A 24,577-nucleotide genomic window follows, 5' to 3' on the forward strand; every position below is an offset into this window, starting at 1 on the left:
CTATACCCCCCCCCCCCCCCCCCCGCACCCAAGTCGTGTGTTATGTTGCCAGGCCTGCATGTATACTACATCGTTTTGTAGTTTTGAGTGGATGTAGATATTTCTTGAGATAAGAAAAAAAAGATCTGATAGGAAAAGCTCTGGCTTCGTGTGGACATAGCCTTAATTAGCCTTAAGTCATTGAAGACATGCTGATCAAGGGTGATAAAGTGCATGAGAGAGAAATGCAAACAAGCTTGAGAACCTTATTCTGACCTCACACATTGCAGTGTAGCGTTCCTTTACCTCATCGTCTAAAGGGCCCTTCACACATTCATCGATCCGGAAGTCAAGTTTAATGACTGACAGCGGGAGCGAAGTCATTGACGCACACATGATCAATGACTGTGAGATATTGTGGAGTGTGGATAGGATGTTAATGTTCTTATCAGTGATTTTACTCTTTTATATGATGTGTATGCATATACATGACCATTCAAAATGTTGGAGCCATGTTGAGCTGAAGACTGGAGTAATGGCTGCTGAAAATCATCTTTGCCATCACAGGAATAAATTTTTAATTATAATAATTTCACAATATTAAAATTTTTCTGTCAAATAAATGCAGCATTTAGATACATATTCTAAATCAATAATAATAAAAAAAAAAAAAAACATTTAGTGACCCCAGACTTTTGAGCAATGCTAGATAGTAGTGCTATAATATCAGTTATCAGTAATCAGTTATAATTGTTTCATATGCATCTTTCATATGTTTATGAAATGTATAACTGAAATACCCAAAATTCTAACAAAAACTTTAGGAAATGCCCACCAGCAACCACCAATACTGCAAATTGGTGAACTCCAGCTATAAAAGCAGTGCATGTGTCAACAGGGCATAAACGACATTGCAACCAGGCCAAGACTCATTTCTTCATTTATTTCCTAGGTCATGCAATCAGACTGGCACACTTCTTGTTCCCAGACCTCTGCCCTTGCCCTCCAAAAAGAGAGAATGAGAAAGAACAAAAACAATAAATAAAAAGCTCCAGATTTTTTGGTGGAAATTAGATTTCCTGTTTTGAAGTCTGCATGACTCACACTTTGAAGTTGTTGGTGTATTTAAATTGTTTGTTGGTTCAATTTTCTTTAGGCTATGATTATTTCCCTTAGTGCTTTGGTGTCCCCCCCCCCCCCCCCCCCTCCTCGCTCTCTCTTCTGTTCTTGTCCTTTTTATTGCCTTCTCGTTTTTGTCGAGTGTTTACGAGTATCTCAGGGGAGACAGAGGCTGCCTGCTGAGGAGCGAGGACGAAGATGGAAAGAACGGTGAGCTTAGCCACAACGCATTCATCTGTCACACCAATCCCACGGCTGTGTGGACACACTCCTTTATGAAACGCAGACGGAAGAGCAAGGGATGGGGAGAAAGATGGACGAGGAGACGAATACGGCACTCTCTTAATTAAAGGATGCTGTCGAAGTGCCTTCTGAAGCAGGGAAAATAGCCATAAGCTCTCTGTCCTGTCTAATCTCCTGAGTTACTACATTAAAGACGGCTTTAATTAAGCCCCTTAGGACCCCTGTCGTAGAAACAGAAAATAGTCACTGTCCATTCGCCTCACAAAAAAATAAAAAAATAACAAATAAAACACACAATGAGGCCTAGCATGCAGCCTCCACCAACACGTGCATTAGAAGCCATGTAATCCTATATCTGTATCCCCCACCATGTGACGCCCCCTCGAACTCCCGTCCGGAGTGATCAAACCTAACAAGGGTGGGTGCCACACTAGGATGCTTCTCCCTCCCTCTGTTTTAATGCAACGATTAGACTGGCTAAATATTGAAAAGAGGATCTTGTATAACTTAATCTCCTGCTAAGCTCCATTTGTGAGATGGGTGTATACCGGTGGCTAAGACGATCAGGCAGTAAATAAGGGCTTTAGTACCTGGTTTGGTCTGATATCTGATTGTAATCCGGCAAACAGCAGCTGCCACCCATTCCGGCACATCTAGCTTGACTTCAAACCTAAATGTGACTCAACACTGCTTAGTTTCATCAGACAAGATATTACATTCCATGTTTGTGTAGGCTAGATCTACATATCTGGACATATCTGAACTGATTTCAGGAGAATTTTGTACATTGTATAGACTAGGGTGCAATTTGTATGACCAGTTGACAGCTGAGCTAAGGCTTCAGCCCTCCTTTAACTCCCTTTTTTCTGTTTCTCTCTGTCGTGCTCAAGCCCTTTGGCAGATATCTGGCAGAAAGGAATAGACAGACCAGTGATTAAGACCAAGGCACACATTTAGCCTTCAACCCTGCCTAATGCTGAGAGATTAAAGTCAAGGGATCGAGAAGAGAGGGAGAGAAAGATATGCCTCAGTGCCCTGCTTTCTGCATGGCTCTGATTAAAGGATGGCCAGGTCAGTGAGGCTATGAGTCGCCCACAAATGAGGCAAGGGTCAGCACAAACAGGCTGTTGTCACCAGTAGGCCCTCTCTCAGGGTGAAAAAAGATGCCCTTGTCACAGTTTGACTTCATAGGGTTCACAATAGAGCCAGGCCACAGCTGTAAATTGAGGATATTCTGTACACATTATAGTTTACATTATGAATGGAACTTTTTTTTTTTTTTTTTTTTGTCAGCTAAGGGCAGAAATTGGTTTTCCCGGCAAGAAAAAAAAAAAAAAAAAAACTATATAATTTTTAATTTAAAAAATAAATATTTAATTCCAGAATTTAATAAAAAAATAAAAATAAAATAATAATTAAAAAAAATATCTTAACCACTAGCAACCATTTATTTCCAGGCAAGATTCTTGTGAACAAGTCTAAAAAATAGTGACGTTGTCACCATTATGTTACCTGTCTCTCGATAAATACGAAACTACGAACAAGTAGTTGTTGTGTACCATAAAGTGGCCTTTAAGTAACCGTAAACTGAAAACAAATAATCTGTTTTTTTTTTTTTTTTTTTTTTTTTTTTTTTTTAAGCAACATGCGGGTGGTTTATACCTGGATCAGGCATGTACACACAGAGAGTGGACATCCCATGCTAATGCCTCACTGAAGAGCACCCCGACCTTGAGATGGAGGGTGTAGATTACTCAAAGCCAGGACGGGAGAAACACTAGTGTAAGACAGCCTGAGACACCCTGCGTTCTTCACTACACCTCTCACTATCACTCTCTTTCTTTATCCACAGAATAGATTACACTTCCCTACTAACGGCTGACTGACATATCACCACACATATGCAAGCAGTCAAGACAGAGGGAAAGGAGGAGAAAATTGAGGGAGAGAAGAAAGAGTAAAAAGGGTGGTAGAACAGGACTGTCAAAATGATTCAGCTTTACAGGAAGACACATCGTGCCCTCTTGAAAAAAAAAAAAAAAAGACTAATGTGCCTAATGATTACGTGTGATGAGACGCCATGAAGAAACCTTACTAAATAATGTCTCGTTCTCCCTCTCCTTTTCTTCCTCTCTCTCTCTCTCTCTCTCTCTTTTACTTTATTTATTTTTTATTTCCTGTAAGATTGTGTTATCTCAGGCAAACAGTTTGCAGCTGAGGGGAGAAAGCTCAAGGTGAGACTAGCGGTGGCAATATTAAATGAAGTGAGGAGTGCAAAGATAGATGGGATGTGTGTGTTTGGGGTGAGAACTGACCACAGTTCTGGGCCAAAGGAAGCACAAATGCAATGTGTGTCCCTGAAGACCGAACCGAACATAAAATCAAAACACAAATAACCATTACTAACATAACTAAACTGTAACCAGTACTCCAGTTATGCCTAATTCTGCAACAATATTCTACTGCCACTGTAAAAGTCAGTGTTCCCATAGTTCTACCGGTACACATGCATATAATAAAAAATAAATAAAAAATAAAAAATAAATAAAAAAACAGTTGGTGGGGTGTTCAAATGAGTTAAAGCTTGGATTTTTTTTTAAGTTTTACAATTTAAAATAACTGTTTTCTATTTTAATATGTTTTAAAATGTAATTTATTCCTGTGATGGCAAAGCTTAATTTTCTGCAGTAGCTGATCCAGTCTTCAGTGTCACACAATCCTTCAGAAAGCATTATAATTATTATAATTAGCTGATTTGCTCAAGAAACATTTCTCATTATTATCAATGTTTTTTTTTTTTTTTGGGGGGGGGGGGGGGGGGGGCGTGAAAAATTTATTTGAAAAGAAAATGTTTTATAACATTATATAAATGTATTTACTGAAAGACAATATATTATTGCTGAATATAGAAGTACTATTTAAAAACCATAATTAATAATAGAAAAAAAAAAATATTTGTGTTTAAAACTTATTTTGACTTTATGGATACTACAGTATGAATATTGGAGCTGATCTGACACACTCATAGCCTCTCTCTTACACACATACACACACACGAACACAGAAGGAGCTGAGAGGATCTGTTGTGGATAAACAGATGGACAGTGTCTTCATCCTCTTGCGGTTATGGTGGGGAGGTGTATGCTCAAATGATCTGCAAAGGCCCGGGGTAGACAAGACACACACATACACAGTGTAGCTCCGGGCGCACACACACACGCAAAAACAAATTTAAATACACTTGGTTATTCATTATACATGAAACTCAAAAAGGGGAATATTAATGAAGGGTAGCAGAGTGTTTATTATGGTAAAACATGTATATTCATTGTGCGCCTTATTTACACACTCACAACTTATTACCTCCTACTCGTCAGCCTAAAACCTCAAGCTAACCTGTCAGTGCCATGTGATTCATAACCACTGTAGTCTTACTCAGAACGGCCCAAGGCTATACTCTTCTGTCCTGTGTCTTTTCCTCTCCTGTGGCTGGCCGCATCTGGTGAAAAGTGGTCTGTTTTAGAATCAACAGTCCTAGAGTTGTGGGGGGGGGGGGGGGGGGGGGGGGTGTGGACAATAGCAGCTGGCCAAAAGCCAGGAATGGTGAAATGGCAGGAAAGAGGGATGAAACGGAGCCCACACAGAGCAAATTGAAAAGGTATGCTGCGAAAGTGACTTTTAGCAGTATACCAGTTCTAAGTACTTCAGAAGAGACTGAGAGACAGAGCAAACAGTGAGACAGCGAGTGACCTCATTGAGTGTAGTGTCCAGTCGAGCATAAGGACCTGCACAGACCCGCGCTGCTGCTGTCCCTCTATCCCTCACTTCACACACAAGCACAGCGACTCACGGCCAGGATAAGAGGGTATGACCCGGTGTTTATCTCCCCCTGAGGTATTCATTCACTCACAAAAAGTCACATCTGTAGAGGCTAGGGATGTTCATTTCGCTTATTTTCCTAATTGACAACCGACGCTAGTTAACCAATTATTAACCGTTAGAATTAAAATTAGAATTGAAATAAATTAGAAAGTATCATTGTCTGTGACCCGTTAAAAATTCGAGCATTTGTTTCCAGGGGATTCATTTAACGTGCAAAAAGCAGCAAACAGAACATGAGGATTCACATGGACTTCATATCACATCACGCACCTGCAGCGCTTTGAAAATAAATACATTTATTACTTTGTTTGAAATAAATGCTGTTCTTCTGAACATTCATCAAATAATCTAAAATAATAATAAAATAAAAAAATTCACATAATATTTCACATTTTTATGAATCTTGATCAAATAAATGTTTCCTTGATGAACATAAAAGAGTTCAAATAATAATAATTTTGGCTCTAGCAAAACAAGTCTGACTATGTGCGTGTATGGCGAGTATAGATTGAAGGTTGAGGTTCATGAGGCTGAAACAAAAACCCACAGCGACTGGTAAAGATTGACCGATAGATTGAGAGATTCATAGATGAGTGAGAGATACTTCCTCTTGTGTTCATTGAAACCCCAACTTAATTTTCCATTCCTTTACTCATCTCACCGTCTTTCTAACACCTCATGGAAAGTGTTCACCAAATATCACCAACTGTCTTCATTTGTATGACCTTGTTATATAGAACAAAAAATTTGATATCCGTTAAAAAAACATGCTGACCATCATCAATACAATACATATCAGTAATGGCTACATCATGGCCATACCAAGGAACTAATGACATAATTAGAACACAGTTGAAAAGAATGACATAATTAGAAATCATAAAATTTTGGTGACAATGGAGAGAACCAGATATACAAAGAAACAGCAAACAGAGAACAGCAGACACATTACCCATAAAAGTGATCCATAGGACTTATTCATTACATTCCAAGTCTTCTAAAGCAATACGATAGCTTTGTATAAGAAACCGAACAAAGTTTAATTTGCTTTTCAACTAAAAAATCAAAAGCATATTCTTTTGTGTAACAGTTGTAGGCTTGTTAGAGAGCCTGCCTCCCACGCTGGAGACTGCTGTTCGAATCCTGCTTCTACGAGACAAAGTAGAACTGATTACATTTGGTGCCGTGACCCAGTTTAGGGGGGTGAGTGTAACAGTCGTAGGCTAAAAAGTGCTGTGCATGTAAACCACACTCCCTGATCTCAAGAGGCGCTCTAGCGACTGACACTAGAGGCCGTGGGCTTTAGCCTCCATGTTAGAGCGCTCACCTCCCACACCAGAGACTGCAGTTCGAATCCTGCCTCAAAGCAAGGCGAACTACAACCGGTTACATTTGCATGTTCATAAGTTATAGCAATGTTTAACTTGGGGGAATAAAAAATAAATAAATAAAAAATTGGAAGAACAACTGACTGATCTGATTCTCAAGAGATTGATCATGTCCCAATACTAAGAATAATAGATTATCAATGAAATAAAGACTTACATTTCTAACATTCATTTTTATTTAATCGGGGTTGGTTGGGCATCTGAGATTAAGATACTGAAATAAATATCCACAGAGCTCTTCCAATTTTATAAACCCATTCTTTCTCTCACACACTTTTTTTTCCCATTCACTCACCAAATGCATTTTCTTGTGAAAAAAAAAAAAAAGAAGAATAATCAACCCTCCCATCAGGGTCCCACCTCTCTCTGATTCCCTTCCCGTTGCCTCATTCCTCTAACAAACCCCCCGTTGACTGCAATCACACACCAGTATGCAGTGATGCCTTCCTCTCACGGCAGCTGACCGCAAGACCAATTCTCACCCTGCCGATGAAGGCAGTAGTGCTGATGGCTGTTGAACACTCTACATCCTATCTATGAGACTTTCTATCTTCAATCTCTTTCTCCAATCTTTTCTCTTCCCTCTGCCAAGTTGGCACATGAGAGGTGGGCACCAGTACTGGACTAGGTTAAATATAGACATGACTAATGGCTTCTCTAAGGTAAGCCAAATAAATCACATGCCCGGATGCCCCACTCCAGCAGTTTGTCACTCAAAATTTGATCCGAGAAGAAGGGAGTTGAAGCGAGTGTCTACGGAGTCTGCAACATAATTTAAATAAGAGATGAGCTGTGCAGTTTTATCTAGAGGGGAAATGAGAAAGGAAGTGTTTGCATCTTTCTATTGCCAGTTTACGTTATCCTTTAAACCACATCCTGACTGGGCATAATGTGATATGTTTCCTGGTAACAGATCTAACCACAATCAAAAAAAAAAAAAGGAAATGAAATTAAATTAAGGCCAATATTCTGATTTTTTTTTTATTTATTTGAAAATGAATTTTGAAGCAACAAGGATTGAATGTATGTGGGGCTAAAATGGCAAATAATATATTATATATATATATATATATACATCCAATGGTAGAGCATTGCGTAAGCAGCACAAGGGTGCGGGTTCAATTCCCAGGGAACACATATTAGGTAAAAACTGTTAGCCTGAATGCAGTCGCTCTGGATACAAATCTTGTTATTTGCTAATTTTTAGCATGTTTTACGAATATTTTTTACCAAGAAACCAGATAAAAAATGTAGATTGAGAAAATATTTTTGATTTGCTCTGCAAAATGCTTACTGCCTTATAGGAATGAAAACAAAGACAGAAGGACAAAAAGGATATAATAGCTTATGGAAAATGCATGGAACCCACAAGTATCATGTGTCTAAGTAGTCACATCCTGTAAGCTTTACTATGCTTCCTGCTGTACAGTTTGCCTTATTGTATCCACATTCTTGACACAGTAGTATAATATCTCTCCGACATCCATCACATAGCTTCCTGTGATAAAGACCTGAAAAAAATCATTATGAGGAGCACATAAGGGCAGCGGATTCCTTGTGTATCAGTCTCGCATAAACACCCACACACAGACGGCGAGTGTTGGGGGTTATAGCACAGGTCAGTGAGTGCACGCCTTGGCAGATCCGTGCCACCTGCTAACAGCCTGGAACAGACACGAGAGATGTCTGCAACATGTACCGGAGACCATTGTGCAGGTCAAAGGTCATCAAGGCCCCTCCCTGTGCTCAGAGTACCAAGCAACAAAGCAATACACTTTACACACATTTACATCCACCACTGCGAAATCCATTAACCTGTCGGCAACATGTTTACGCCTTTCTATGCGGGTCCAGATTGTGAGAGTGTAGGTCTGTGAGTTTGTGTGCTGTTGTGCTAAAAAAACAACTGTTCTGTCACTGCCATTCAAGCCAAATCACCTACGGCCATTTAAGCTCTGTCTATGGCTTCTTGGTTAGTTCTAAACACTGAGCTTGCAGTTTTAAAAAAGATCAAAATTAGAATTGAGATACATGAGATCAAAATGGGAGTTTTGTGGCTTTATGTCCACGTGCGTTAACCTAATGCTAACAGATACTGGTGTATATCTAAAAGTTGACAATTACACAAGGTTCGGGGTCAGTAAAAAAAGAAAAGAAAGTAATACTTTTATCCAGCAAGGAAGAATCCAATTGATCAAAAGTGACATTAAAAACATTTATAATGTTACAAAACAGCTCGAACAGGCCTTTTGCAGTAGGTGACCAAGCAACAGCTTAGTACGGTATAGACAAATGTAGAGACATGTACACTGCACTGCTGCCTCTTTCTCTTTGTATCCTCATTTTGAAATTAAAAACAGATCTGTAGACACAGCGAACAGGAAGTGCCTTATGAGGCAGAAGAGCAGAGCAGTGAGGCAGAACGCTAAATGTACCATAAACATGCACCATGCAAAACTCTGTAACATCATTAGACTAAAATGCTCTTAATGGCTAAGCAAAGCCAAGCCAGTATTTTTTTTTTTTTTTTTTTTTGAGCTAGCAAATGCATAAATAAAGGGATTAAACTCTGTTGACTATACACATGAAGGGTTTGATTGGATTTCATGTTCATTTTTACGATTATGAGGCTAATTTTGGTCCATGCACCCGAGCACATCTGCGTGTGCGTATTTGTCTGAGTGAGTAGTTTAGCGTGCACAAGTGCGTTTATGCATCCTCTGTCAGGACCTATAAAGATGGACGCTGTCAGCGTCTGTGCGGAGAGTAAATATGTGTGTACGAGCAGGAGGGGGACAGCCAGGCGTAATTTCAGCAGATGTTGCCTGACAACGGCAGGGTGTGTGGATGGGCCTCTGGGGAGGAGAGAAGTTTAGTAGCAGTCGGAATCTGCAGTTGCACAGGCAAAGAGTGCAGTCACCACACAGCACATGACACCTCACCCAGAAACAACGACAGCCCACAAGAGTAAAGTGACAGGGGAGCGAACAAGAGAGAGGGAGATAAAGAGAAACATTTTATGCACTGCTTGGGCCTTTATCAACCTGAGCAAGACCCTAGAGAACAACTTTATAATGCTCAGTTCATAGCTTCAGGAGACCAAGCTATGAACTTGGTAATATATATATATATATATATATATATATATATATATATATATATATATATATATATAACATTTTGCATGCCAGACCAGCTAAAAAGTGCCCAAAACCCTTTTAAAACTGGCCATAAGACAAGATTAGGCTGGTTTAGGTATAGGGAAGTAAGAGTATCCACATTAAATATATAGATCTACAGAATAGCTTGAAAAAAATAATAATAAATACATAAATAATAATAATGACCTAGTTTTAAGTATATCACAAGAAGTTCAGATTGAGACTTGCCAAATCTGATGACAGTTTTAGACATTTAGAAGATATTTCCTAAAATACATGTGTGATCACAGTTTTTTTTTTTTTTTTTTTTTTTGCCTCCAAGTAAAATTGCAAATTGCAAAAAAGATACGTTTTTAACTTTCGGTAAGAAATCAGGCATCTCCATTGATCTCTATCTAGCTGCTCTGAAGGCTAACCAGAAATATTTCCCAATTAGCAAGTCCTAACATACTAATCATAGACCATTAAAATAATTGTACACATATGCCCCGAGAGAGCCATATGGCTGCATACAAGGCCTCACCTGAACCAAGCAACAATTGACAGTCAGCTAGTTCTTTAACAGTGACCACAGAGGTGAACTTTGCTAATACTTATCATTAGATTAGCTCAGATAATCTAGATAATAGAGCTAAATGAGAGCTAATGTGTTCGACCTTGATGTCGGGTTGTAGTGTGAGCCCAGAGACAGGCTCCTTAATGAGAGAGGCTCTGACAGGGAACGTCAGAGCTCCACATAGAGGAACCTTTGTGTTCCTGGCTGCTTACCTTTGTACATGCTTGTCCCCTTATCTTTCCAACGAGAACTGGAAGGACTTGCAAACGTGCCTTAACTGTGACTCACAAACACACTAGCAACTTAGCAAGGACATAGTCATTTTCCTTCCTTGAGTGACTTGTACTCTCAGGTATTCACTGATTACGGAGAGGTAAAAATACTCCTTTGTGTGTGCATCAAAATGGCCATCTACCTGTCTGCCACTGTTGTCCCAGATTTAAGCCCACAGGACGGGCGACTCATCCTGAGAAACAAATACTGCTGTAACATAGAGGCGCTAAGGGACCAGAATTTTAAGCAATGTAAAAATTGACGACATCATTGTATTACGCCATTTAAAATTTCGTAGTAGAGCACAACAACAACAACAACTTATTAAAGGGCCTGGCAGCTAATTAAAATATTACTGTGTCATGGGCAAACACAAACAAAAAGACAAGCTTAGTTAGGTGTCTCATTAAGTTCACAACTCAAACACTAATATTGAGAAGTGAAGAAATAGGGATATCCATTTCTCTATACTCATTCCTTTCTTTCATAAAAAAAAAAAAAAAAAACACTTTCAAACCTCAAATGACAAGAGATGTCAGTGTCCTTTCTTTCTTCCTTTCCTTCCTTCTTCCATTTCATTATTTTCCTGTCAGTAAACCTCAGGGAATGTCTTTGCCCTTTTTTAACGTGCACTTGTGTGAGAACTTAGTTTAGTACTCACATGCTGTGACAGCCGTTTTCTGTCCATGTGCTTCAGATGTGTGCACTAAGAAAAACGTATATCAGAAGTTTAAACTCATGTGGTTTAAAACTCATGATTTCAGTGCGATAAACATGAAAATCAGAACCAAAACAGATGTTTTTAGCAGGTCTAAGCTATAGCGCTGCTCTATTCTGAATCTGGAAATGAAGTGGAGAGCAGCAGCTCATTTGCATTTAAAGAGACATGCACTTGTTTCTGCTTCAACTCAAAATAGGCATTTTCAAAATGATGTAATAAATGATCTGTGGAGCACTTTGAGCTAAAACTTTACAGACACATTATGGGGACACCAGATAATTATATTACATATTGTAAAAAGGGACATTTTATGTATCCTCTAAAATCTATATAACTCCATGGCATATTTAAGTCCCACTTGAATGGTGGTCCCTATGTGTCCAAAATTTATCAAAAAGATATAGGGTCAAACAGGGCCATCCTTAGGGGGACCCTGAACATGATCACGAATGAACCCAGGAAAACAACCGCCAACAGTAACTAAGGGGGCAGGGATTATCGATAGGTAAATTACGACTTAGTATATAAATTCATTATTAGATTGTTAGAGACAGCAAAGCTAACGATTCTCCATCTTACCTATGTGTCAAAAAATTCAATCAGGGTGGGAGAAGGGAGGAAAAAGGACCATCATAACAATTAACAGCTCTTTACTTTAATTATCCTTGCATATTCGAAGACAACACCTGAATAATGCAAATGAAGCTGGTTGTTTAATATTTCTTCAGAGATCCTTTGAAATGTTTTTGTTTTCCTCTTTCTCCCCTCAGCTATATTCTCTCCTGTTGAATCACGATTATTACTGGCGAGTTTGTTGCAGCTGATTAACCACTAAGCAATCGTAGGCACTTATTTGCTTATTTAGAGGAGAGAAAGGTGGACATACTGCTGCGATAAAGATACTGCTGAAGCCATGGACTGCTAAAGGGTGACTTGCAGCTGCTGTACGGCAGCCTGGACCACAGAAGTGTTTTGCATAACTGACTTCACACTTTACAAAATAGATTCTCACTCCGTAATGGTTACAGTCACAAGACCACACCACACCACACGAGACAGAGAAAAAGGGACACAACTTAGAAATGGAAAGCTCTTTGTTTTATCTCCCAACTCTTGTTTTTTTCCAAAACCATGGAAACATAAAAGGACGGACATCAAACCGACATTAATTTATTCGCAAACACGCTAAGACTGAAGTTTCTACAGCCAGGAGAAATGAGTGGAGGCTAAACAAGCACACTAAGCTGAAACTCTTATGAAGGTATGCTGGAATTTAAAAATATAAATAACTTTGCTTCCTGGTTAATGGTGTGATGTCATATTTTGCATGATGTTCCATTTCAAACTATGCTATGCATACACATATAGGGACTGGTTTAATGCTGCATTATCCCCTTTTCTGGATTTCTATTGTTAAGAGAAAATCACAGGGACAATGACAAACCTAAGGTACAGTACAGTGTAATATTCAATACAAGTGGATTTTCATGAAAAGGATGATACAGTGGACAGTACTAACCAATGACAGGACCTGTGACCAAATGAACAGATAAATGACTGGATTCTTCCATCAACATGAAGCACCATGAACTGAGTACATGGAAGAATGGTGTAAAATGACATTTTTTTTTTTTCTTGACCACCTTTATCTTTTTTGCTCTCTTATCATGCCCTCTTTCTATTCATCCCTCTATGATCCCTCCCATCCTCTCTTTTTCTTTGCCCCCCATACCCCCCCCCCCCCCCACCTCCTCACCTGCACTCAGAACAGTCTGTGAGTCAGCATACAACACACACTGGTCAGTCAATTGCCATGGTGACGGTGGAAGCTGAGGGCAAAATCGACAGCTTTTAAGAAGCACGGACACTGCTAGAATTTTAATGGTCAGCAGTGGCAGGAAAGGCTGTGTGTGTGTTTGGGGCCCAGATTAGCTGCCGGCGTACAAGAAGCCAATCAAATAGTAGACAAATCCTAACAAGACCTCTGACAACCATACCTTGATCCTATTCCTCAAACCTTAATATGGGACCCCAAAAAATAGAGATTTGATTGATAATATATATATATATATATATATATATATATATATATATATATATGTGTGTGTGTGTGTGTGTGTGTGTGTGTGTGTGTGTGTGTGTGTGTGTGTGTGTGTGTGTGTGTATGTGACTTGTTTGGCTCAATCCCAGAAGAGCAATGTAGTAAATGTATCATATTAATTGTGTTAAGATGTGGATCACATAAGACTGACATTTTTGCATTTTGTGAATACTATAAACCTGGCTGAATAGTAAACCAAAATCAATCCATTTGTCTAGCTATCAACATACAGAGCTTAAAATAATAGCTGAGGTAATGCAAGCACACCAACCTGTGTTCACTGGTACCAAGATAATTTAAAATAGTTTTTGAAGAATACATTTTTATGGTGTCGGTTATTAAGTAAAAATAGTTTACTTAATAAATATTTACTTGTAAAATGTGATGTATAAAAATGGTAATGTCATACATAAAAATGGGAATATGGAAATTAAATACTGTACCTTAAGAATTCATGTCCCTGGGGAATAATTCCAATGCACTGTTTCTGTTTAACATTAAATCCACAATGCAACACCTTCACAAAAGTTTTATTAAAAGCCAACTTGCTTTACTTGTGAAACATACAAAATACAAATTGCAAATCAACAGAAACAAAATAACACATAACAGGAATTAAACAGAAATGGGGATGTTTGCAGCTTTAAATACAGTTCCACTCCTCACAGAATGCAAAGGGTCGTATTAAACTTGACTGTGTGCTGCATTATGTGTAAAGCTCTAGCTGCTCCTGCATTACATACTTTAAACATTGCATCTTTCCAGAATAACATCACAAGTGATTATTGTTTTAAATATGGAGACATATCACTTAGAACCAGACTTCAAATGTAAAAAAAAAAAAAAAGAAAAAGATTGAACCACTATGAAAGCAGCTGAGATCTGGTTGGTTCTATTTACAAATCTGGAAAAAAGAAAAGTTTGGTGTGTTAAAAATTAATTAAGCAATTGTTTCTATATAAAGCTATTAAATTTGTTCATCAACAATTTGAACAACAACAACAACCGCCTCCCCCAACCCCCGCAAAAAAAAAAAAAAAATCCATGATTATCTCCAATGATTTGCTAATACAGTCTAAGACAAATGGTATCCATTTTTGGTTTTCTTGTTCAGTAGTAGAGAAATGTACTTGAGAAAGGTGATTAAGTTTTAATGTCAAGTAGCTTTCTATTTACAGTTAAGGTAACATTATTCACAGCCTGGTTGAAAATTCCACAGTTAATTATTTCAACAATGTTCAGTGGCACACTCTGATGTCTATAGCTGATTATTAATCTGCATTAAGCCATCTCACTTAGTTGTGTACATAAAAAAGAAGGCACTCTTTGCATCTGCAATCAATGAAGCTTGAGCAAGAACAGGGGAATTATGTCCATTAATCTGTAAAAATAACCCACTACAACTCCAACTAAACAAAGTCTAAATAATTCAAAACATTTTTTTATGTCCGCCAAAATGTGCCACGGAAACGTTCAAATATGTTCAGCTTACATTTCCAATCTTCCTGTGTATTTTAACTTAATCAGTGCAGTTTTCTGTTTTTATACAAAAAATAAGGCAAAACTTTATGGTCAGAAAGTTATTATATCCAAAAATGTGCAGCAAAGGATGTTGAAAGCAGGTCTGTTCATCTATTGAGTGGCAGCAATAAACACTGTCCAAATGAGAATTACCATCTCAAAGAAAATAAAAAGGTAAATAAGACTTGTGCAGGATTGGCTCCTTCATTTAAATGAGTACTAATTAAATTAAGATTTTTTTTTTTTTAAGGGGTTGACAAATAAAGCAATTAGATATTTCAATGATGTGCAAGGTTTGTGATCAGTGCAGCTTTGGTTTGACATTCATTCAGTTCCAGCCCCTAATACATGCTATTAGTCCACACATTGTTGCTGCGATACCCGTTGCTGTGGTACCCTGTGCTTTGGTAACCTGTGCTTTGGTACCCTGTGCTGTGGTACCCTGCCATGCTTTCGAAGTCGTCTCCTACCTGTTTGGTGCTATATTTTGTAGAGTTGGCCTTGTAGCTGTAATCCGAATACTGGTCCGAGCCTGTTGAGTTGTTGTCACCGGTTCCTACAAAGGTGTTGGTTGCTGGCAAGTCCTGCACTGCTTGGTGTTTCTTTGAGGCAGAAGGTGACTGAGGTTGGAGCTGAATGGATGGCAGGGGAGAATTAGACCGATAGTGTCTCCCTAGGTCCGGGCTCCCAGGGGGGTAGTTGAGCGGCAGGTGAATCCTAGGGCTATCGATGATGCTTTCATTCATGTGGTTAAACTTTAGGCCTTTCTCAAGACTCCCCCCCTCATCCTCTTCAGATGGGTTGGCAGGCTTTGGAGCTTTGCTTTTCTTTGATTTCTTGTTCTTGTTGCTCTTAGGTCCTGGTTTGGGGGCATAGAGGTCTTTGGTCTCCTTCTTGCCTGCCTGGTAGCCACTTTTATTCTCCTTTAGCACGACATGCCTGATGATCATAGCCACTGCAATGATAAGAATGACCACACAAAAGCCACCTAAGACTGCAAAAATAATGTTACTATGCTGGTCTCGAGAATAATCAGGGTCTCCTGCTATGTCCATTTCAAGTGGCGTATAAAGACTGTGTCCAACAAGTCCTTCAACATGGGAAACATTGCCAATGGTCTCATTGACGTAGACATGAACCAGTGCAGTCGTATGGCGTGCCGGCGTGCCTTTGTCCTTAACTTTTACTACCAGACGGTGGAGACCAATGTGTTTCGATGTGAACTCTTTAGCCAATGTAATCTCACCTTCTGTAGAGATGCGGAACAATCCATGCGGGTTGCCCCCTACTATACTGAAATCCATCTCTGAATTTAAACCGATGTCCATGTCCTCTGCCTTAACACTTTCAACGTGTGTTTCTGGGCTTGTGCGGGGATCCAAGAACTTGTATGAAGAGTTTGAGGGCTTGGTGACGTATGGAGCATTGTCATTCTCATCAAGAACATTAATGGTAATGCCAACATAGGAAGAACGTGGTGGATCACCTCCGTCAACAGCTTTAAGTCGGAAACTGTAGGTGCTCTCCTTTTCCCTGTCAAAGGAAATAGTCGAAAGTATAGTGTACGTTCCATTTTGAATCATAAACTTGCCATTGTCTGGTTCTACAGAAAGTTGAACACGAGCATTCTCGCCCTTGTCGTAATCGTTGACTGTTACCATTCCTACAGGACTAAGGGGTGGCATGTTTTCTTGGACTGAAAAGCTATAACCATTAAGCATAAATTTAGGGTCATTGTCATTCCTGTCGAGCACCTTAATGACAACAGTGGCAGTTCCTCTCAAGCTTGGTACACCTTTATCAGCTGCTGCAACTAGAAATTGATAGTGATCTATTTTTTCACGGTCCAACTGGCTCATGACATGCACTTCTCCTGTGTTAGGGTTAATTTCAAAGAGCCCCTCGGGTACTGATCCACCAGTGATAGTGTAGGTCAGCTCCGCATTAGTCCCGCTGTCGGCATCTGTGGCTACCACATCCAGAACCTTGTCACCTGGCTGGTTCTCCTCAGCAAATTCTACCTCATACAAAGAAGGCGAGAACACTGGGGAGTTGTCATTCATGTCAGTCACTTGCACCTTCAGGGAATTTGTGCTGGATAGTGCAGGGTTGCCAGAGTCCACTGCTACAATTTCAATCCTGTAGTCTTTTATCCGTTCATAGTCCAGTAGCATGGTTGTCTGGAGGAAGTACTTCCTCTTGCGGTCACTGCCTGTTTCACTAGCTGAACGCAGTTGGAATGGCACATCCCCTGCGACCACACAGGTCACAACTGCATTTTCACCTTCATCATGATCTGATACCTCCACCAAAGCCACAGCTGTGCCTACAGGCATGTCCTCTGATATGTTAGCGACACCATCATCATGCGTCACAAGCCCAATGCCCCGGATCCTGATGGAGGGTTCATTGTCATTCTGGTCCTTTACTGTAATAGTCACAAGGGCTTTGGAGTTCTTTGATTGTGGACCATTGTCTTTAGCTTGGACGTAGAACTTGAGCATGCTAATTTCTTCACGATCCACAGTGCCTTTAACGAAAATGGTGCCTGTGTTGCGGTCAATGCCGAGGAGCCTCTGGACAGTTGGTGATGCCTGGTGGAGGCTGTAGGTCACCTCTCCATTGGGTCCCATGTCAGAGTCGTAGGCCTTCACCTAAATCAATACAACACAAAATGAAACTAAGCAAAGCACTGAATAATTAATTTACAAAAACAGATGATATATAGGTTCACATATCAGTGTCAATACAGGCAATACCAGCAATACATTTTACACACTTAAAAAAGACCCAAAGATCATTCAAGAACAAGAACTACATCAAACTAATTGATAAATTAACTTAATTTTCCTGGAATTTAAAATAAAGCACAACTCATTTGACTCCAGAAAACAGCTTGTTTAGTAATACCATAATGAATGGGAATTGGTTTTTATTCAGTTTTCAATATATAAGAAGAGAAATGAGAAATGCACTTACTCAGGGGGATAAACATGATTAGGTTGTGTTTTGTGTTAAGTTAAATTCTCCAAAATCAGCTGTAGTTTGCTAGATGAAGTTAACTTGAGAGATCACTTAAGTGACTCAGTCTTGGAACAGATTTCTACATATTTTTTTCTGGTCTATCATGAATTTGGGAATAATTTTAAACAGCTCTGAATCGAAGTGTGGCTTGATTAAAGCTTTGAAACAATCAAGATTCCCTTGTTCCTGCTACATCCACTCCTCGTTCTGTCCTTGGCTGTGTACGAAACATGCATGGAGTTTCAGTCCATGCAGTACAGAGAACAGCTCCTAATCTGAAAGATTATTCATGGTGCTTAAATCATAATTACTCTATATGATTCACTTCATTTCATGTGCCATACTAACTGGGAATTTGTTTCATTTAATGTATTTGAAGAACATTTCCCTGAACAAGCTGAAATACTAAAGTACAAAATTTACAACCCTCTGAAATCACAAAATTAAGCTGTTTTAATACCACCACTGCTTATTTACTTTGGCTTCAAAGGATGCTTATGAAGACTGAGAGGAAAATAGTCCTCTGACATGCTTTTTGAATACAACTTGGTTGCATGGATTAATTGGTGACTGAGAGATTAATGGTCATTAATAAAAATTTTGCCTGGAAACTGATCAGATTGATATTGGAAAGTTTCCAGCCTTCACAGCTATCCCAACCTTAGCAGCGCTTTGGTTTCCACAACAATTCAACATGTAATTCTCACTGCCAGTCAATACTTCTCTTCTGTTTTGTAAAGCTTGTGTTTAAAGGGACCGTGAGGGATCAATCGATTGCCTCTGAAATTATGATTTGGCTTTCTCATTTCTTCCGCTTTAACTCTGTTTGTGTGGGAACGGAGGCTAAAGCCCATCGGGATAACTGAGACTTCCATTTACAAGAGCTTGTCAGCCTCTGTATGTGGGGCTTGAGTGCACTTCTATTACCAAGCTGTCAAATCAGCTCCTCTATTACTTAGTGCTCAGTTTAAAGGTTTAGCATAATACTTGCTTACAGGTGAGTTCACTGAAACTCTTGTGTCATGTGCGGTCTAATAATATTTATTTGATGTATTGAATTTTAATTGAATTTACCTGTTACTCAGAGCTCATTCTTTATATTCACAAAAAAATTACATGTATACATCTTTTTACTTTACTTTATATTTTATATAATAAACATTAAATATACATACACAGTCACCTTAAAAAAGTATTAAATTAAAATACAATACTAAGAAAAATTTGCGATGGATCCAACAGGCATTTTCATGCAATATGACTTACCATGCATTTCAAAGTATAATATAACTTTTCTGTATATGCCATAACCTTAGCATTGCTAGCATCATGTTATTACATTAGTTTTAGATAGAAAGCATGACTAAACAAATCGATTACTTACTTGTAGAACAGAATAACCCACTGGGCTGTTTTCTGGGAGCTCACCCTCGTAATGTGACTTCTCAAATTTGGGCACGTTGTCATTGACATCTGTAATGGTGATCCTGAGCAAGGCGCTACTCTGGCGGGGTGGAGAGCCACCATCGATCACTTTTATGTTGAGGTCATATGAATCTCGCTGCTCTCTATCCAGGTTTCCCAATACAATGAGTTGGGGCAATTTCTCATCTGAGTCCTGCGCCACCTGCAGGCTGAAAAGGTTGGCAGCTTCAGGGCCAGTCGTTAGCGCGTAATCGGCGATGCCATTGCTTCCAGAATCCCTGTCGGTGGCCACAGGGATTTGGAAAAGCGCACCCACGTGTGTGTTCTCCGGGATCGACAATGTCAAGACAGGTGAAGAGAACTGTGGAGTGTTGTCGTTCTCATCCAAGATCTCGATGCGGCCTTCGATGAGCCGAGGTCCTGTGCCTTTCATCAGGTCTGTAATAGACACCTCAAATTCTAGGAAACAAGGATCGCCCTCAAAAAGGTTGCGACAGTCCTTGAGAGTCTCCCGATCGATCGGGATCTCCGTAGTATAGATATCCCCTGTTTTCCCATCCACACGCAGGAAAGGGGCGCCGACCTCAAGCTTGTAAAGGTGACCGGTGTCTGGCAAGCCCTGGTCAGATGCCAAGCTGCCAATCAGTGTGTTGGGCGGTTGCTCCTCTGTCACCTGGTAGATGATGGTGCTGACTACATCTGCAGAGCAACAGAGAAGGAGGAAAATCCACACTAGCATGGCACTCCACCGTGACCACATCGCATTGGCACTCTGGCACATCATTAGTCTGTTACTGCAAAAGATCAAGCAAACAAATAAATAAAATTAGAGAAACATTCATTCTTCAGACACAATCCTTCAAAGTCTCTGACAATGCCAAGAAGCCTGTAAAGCGATGGCAGCCACAGTTTTATGGTACTGATTCCCAGGGATTTATGATTGATTGTCCCTTTGTGTGTTGTAAACCTATCCATTTTAGAGGCAGTAAATGTGTCACAAACAGTTACTTGTGTTTGACCTTCATTCTGCAAACTTTATGTCATGTCTAATTCATAAAGACAACATATGTCCTTATTCCTGAGAGATGCACTGGATGACTGACCCTGTGAGAGGAGGAAGCTAGCAGATTATTTTACTCTGCTTGATCTACCTTTCCTATTGATGAACTGTCTCAGCTCTCATCACCGAAACGGTGAACCCCCCCCCCCCCCCCCCCCACCAATAATCAAGCATGATTCTTAAATAATAATAATAATAATAATAATAATAATAATAATAATAATAATAATAATAATAATAAATAAATAAATACAAATAAAAGGCCATACAATTTAAATTATTTTTTGGTCCATGTTACTCTAAGCTTATAGAAATCAATATGTTCTTTATTTTACTAAAGTTTGTGTGAACTGGAAGTTGCCACTGACTTTACTTCCACATTCTGATGTGTTTTCGAAAGAAACTGAATATTATAACAATCAATATATAACCATATAAAACAATGTTACAAATGTTACAAAAAGTGGGAAAGAAACCAAAATAATGAATATTCTATGTCCTGATTGAGTCTTAAGTTGCTGAACACATGTTAAAAGAGTGTGGCTTTCTAATCTTCCAGTGCCACTATAGTTATCACAGCAAATGGCTCCAAATTTATGGCAACATCACACAACCATGGGGAGGTAAAAGACGGGTCTATAGAGGGTGTCTTGACAACAGCCCCCCTCCTGCCACTTCACCAAACATTAACAAACACAGCGTGACATACTGCAAAAGAACAAAAAAAGAAGAAAATCAAATAAATAAATCAGATTCTGATTAATCCATCACGTTTAAGGTCATGTTTCCTGCTGTGGTAATCACAGACCCCTGTAACATATGTGGAATGTTATCCCACCATGCTAACCATTGCTAATGAGGCAGGGCTGCTAGATTACAGCCCAGAGCAGACAGACACCTCAACTCGACCCAGCAGTGAACCAATGGGGGATGTGAAAGTGCTGCCACCAGTACCATTCTGCCTTTGAATACCAAGCCTAAAGAATCAAAACCAGTCTTTCAATTTCACCTTCCATGAGGTAAAAAAAAAAAAAAAAACCTTTATTAAAGACCACAAATATACAAAGAAAAATGACTGTCAGCATATTGGAGCAGCCATTTGGGGACTAAAAGGAAGTGACTTCTTCCATGCACTCATCAGTATTGATTGGTTGTAGTAGTTTAGTGCATGTACCATACAATATTTTAGCATTAAACAGATTTCAAAGAAGGAAAAGAAAACGTGTGGTTAGAGCAATGAAAAATGGCTAGATAACTGCAACAAGCAACACCACCTCACACACTCCGCTATATATGGGAAAGGCAGTTTTAATATACACAAATTAGACACCAGTGATTACAAACACACTCACACAACTGCAGTTATAAGGCAAAGACACTGTAGGGAGAACAATGCACTAATGATGCTGAAATGAACGGTGGGATGTGTGACCCTGATCACACATATGATGAGAGCTTGACTCGTTTCTTACTAATTTCACAGTATAATTCTAAAATCTGTCGAGACAGAAGACTCTGACACACTTTCATGTGGCTAATTAAACAGCACAGACCACAAAAGGGGCTAGAGAGGTGAAAAATTCCTCATCTTTAAAGCAATGTATCTCTCATTGTGGTTTTGAAAGACCATCTTATGGAGTTGGCATTTCACAGTGATGCGTCATAGTCTCTGCTTAAGGTGTGTGTTGAATTTGTTACCTTGTGTTGATGAAAAAAGGTCAACCTTAAAAAGACGGCTGGGTCAAGGATTAACCAGGCTGAAAAAATGACACTAAAATGCTATTTGTTAAAACAAAAAGGACAAGATCTATATATAAACGAAAACCAAAACATCACATCTTCAACGTGCACTGGAAAAGTTAACAAAAACAACAAAGCTCAAAAACATTCTCGCAACATGAAAAGCGTGTAAATATGTTTTGCTCTCAAGGGCCCGACATAAAGAGTCTGTGTTAAGGGTCACTGTACTCTGGGAATCCTAATGTAGGCTGTAGACATCCTTTCCCACACTCTTGTATGAATATGAATGCACGTGTGTGCACATACATCTTTGGGTGTGTTAAACTTACACACAAGATCTAAAACAACCACAGCAAAGTAATGTCAGTGAGTGTTTTTGACCAGATGCTTGGGCAAATGGAAAATTTTACAGAAAAACATGAAAGTCATAAAAAAAGAAAGCCAGCTGAACCTGTTTGAGGATAGGGTGGCAACAACTTGGGATTTGGCTAAACACTCTCCTGTGTAAGAGGCAAGAGGCATTTATTTGTCATTTGGATAGTTAACACTGGGGAAAACTGGGCATTGAAATGCTTGTGACGAGGCTCAGACATACAGTGACAATAACAAGACATAAGACATAGACGTACGTGGAGAGCACTGAGGTTCTTGAGGGACTACAGTGTCCATAGACAGAAAGACATGGACAGAGCATCACATGCCCATAAGTGTAATGGAAATCCATAAGTACATATGAGTGGCCTGCCTTAATGGCAGCCATTTTTACATGATAGAAAAGGCCCTTACAGAGTCAAATCAAGCACCGCTACCTTGCAGACAGCTTACCTTTCAGTTGCAGAGAGTAGCACTTAGCCTTCATACAGGTAAACAAAAACCCTAGCCATTACAATGACAATAGGCTGTCGGTGGGGCTTTTCTTCACCTATCAGCTGTGGTCGTCATCATTACATGGTCAGAGAGGCAATTTATGACAGGCCCTAAATCAACACACACCGTCCACCTCTCTAATAACGTCTTCAAATGCACCATCGTCGAGCCACAGCTAAAGTCTCCTTGCAGGGAGACAGGCGTCGCCAGAGTGCGGTATTTATGACTACTGTCATAATCCTGTGAGAATTTATTCTCAGCTCTCAGGCAGTGCAGCCTAATTCATCTTGTACTGCTGTGTATAAGCTGGATGTCATTAATATAATCAATAGCTGTGAGAGCATAGGAAGAAGTGAATTGGCGTTCCCCCCATGGAATCTCACCATTGGCTCTTTACAGATTATTCACAGTACATTTGGCCAGAATTTTCGCATCAGCCTTTTGGGGAATGCGGTTCCTTTCTCATTTCCTGTGAGCAAAAACTGCTCATTTCACAACTGTCTCTTGTAACAAAACCGCACACCATATGCACACCATCCTTTTATGCCCTCCCATGCCCTTTCAGAGATGCGTTCATATATATATACTGTCGAGAAGACCATTGTGTTGTTGCACAGGGGGAGGTTAACAGATTTAAAGGGCTAATTACTATTCTAAAGCCTCCCCCGTTGACATGCTTTAAAATTGCTGTATGATTTTCTCTCTCCCTCACTCTCCCTCTTTCCTCTTTAGAGACTTGTAATGAGGAATTCATCATTGTACCAACACTCACCCTTCCTTTGCCAGCAAAAAAAAATCCATGAGGATGGCAAACCTGTGCCAAGACACCCCCCCCCCCCCCCCCACCACCACCAGGTGGAATCCAGCTCAGCATGAAACAGCAAGGTGATTCTTGGGAAAATAGAGCAATAAAAGCATTTATGTAACCGCCGTGGCAGGAGTTGGATTCCTGGACGAGGCACAGCGGTGGCACTGCGTCATGGTAACACACTCAGTCAATGATTGTGCTAACCCCTCCTCATTCTGGTTTCAATGCAATAATTAAAGAATTAAATTAAAGCGGTGACATTTATGAGGGTTCAGGAGTCAGCTCTTGTCTGAACTCAGGAGAATGATTGACTCAGAAGGAAGTGTGAGTGCAGCATCTGTCCTAGGTTAATGGTTAACTCATCCGGCTATGCTGACATTTTAGTGTGCACCTGAAGTGCGTATTCGAGAAATATAGCATAAAAGCTGAATATTTATTTGCTTACTGTTACACGAGGTAAGCCAATAGACTCACCAATTGAATAATGTTGCTGATAAATCAGCAAGGGGATCGAAAAGTGTGAATAAAATGCATTCATATTCACTCATTCTCCTGGAGAACACGTAATTTAATCCCCCTGAAAGCACATAAATGAGCTAAAAAGTAGTTCAGTAGGCAATAAACACTAACCAACCACATCCTAAATACTGAGTGCGTCAATACTTTGATGCCAGTGACCACAGCCAATGAGTTGAGCTCATGCGAGCTT

At 39.6% G+C, this 24,577-nt stretch overlaps 1 protein-coding gene across 2 annotated transcripts in view; it reads right to left on the reverse strand.

Annotated features, from left to right (window-relative positions):
• The window catches only part of LOC113075403 (protocadherin-1-like), a 142,939-nt gene that overhangs the window by 114,232 nt on the left and 4,130 nt on the right, over nt 1–24,577 (reverse strand). For both annotated transcript variants that reach the window (XM_026248121.1, XM_026248122.1), the window contains exons 2-3: nt 19,353–20,187; nt 15,415–17,598 (exon numbers count right to left, since the gene is read on the reverse strand). In XM_026248121.1, coding sequence (XP_026103906.1) covers nt 15,415–17,598; nt 19,353–20,177 — 3,009 coding nt within the window. In that variant the 5' untranslated portion in view covers nt 20,178–20,187. The remainder of the gene's footprint in view (nt 1–15,414; nt 17,599–19,352; nt 20,188–24,577) is intronic.

This window comes from Carassius auratus, unplaced genomic scaffold (genome assembly GCF_003368295.1).
Source record: "Carassius auratus strain Wakin unplaced genomic scaffold, ASM336829v1 scaf_tig00017026, whole genome shotgun sequence".
Classification (NCBI taxonomy): Eukaryota; Metazoa; Chordata; class Actinopteri; order Cypriniformes; family Cyprinidae; genus Carassius; species Carassius auratus.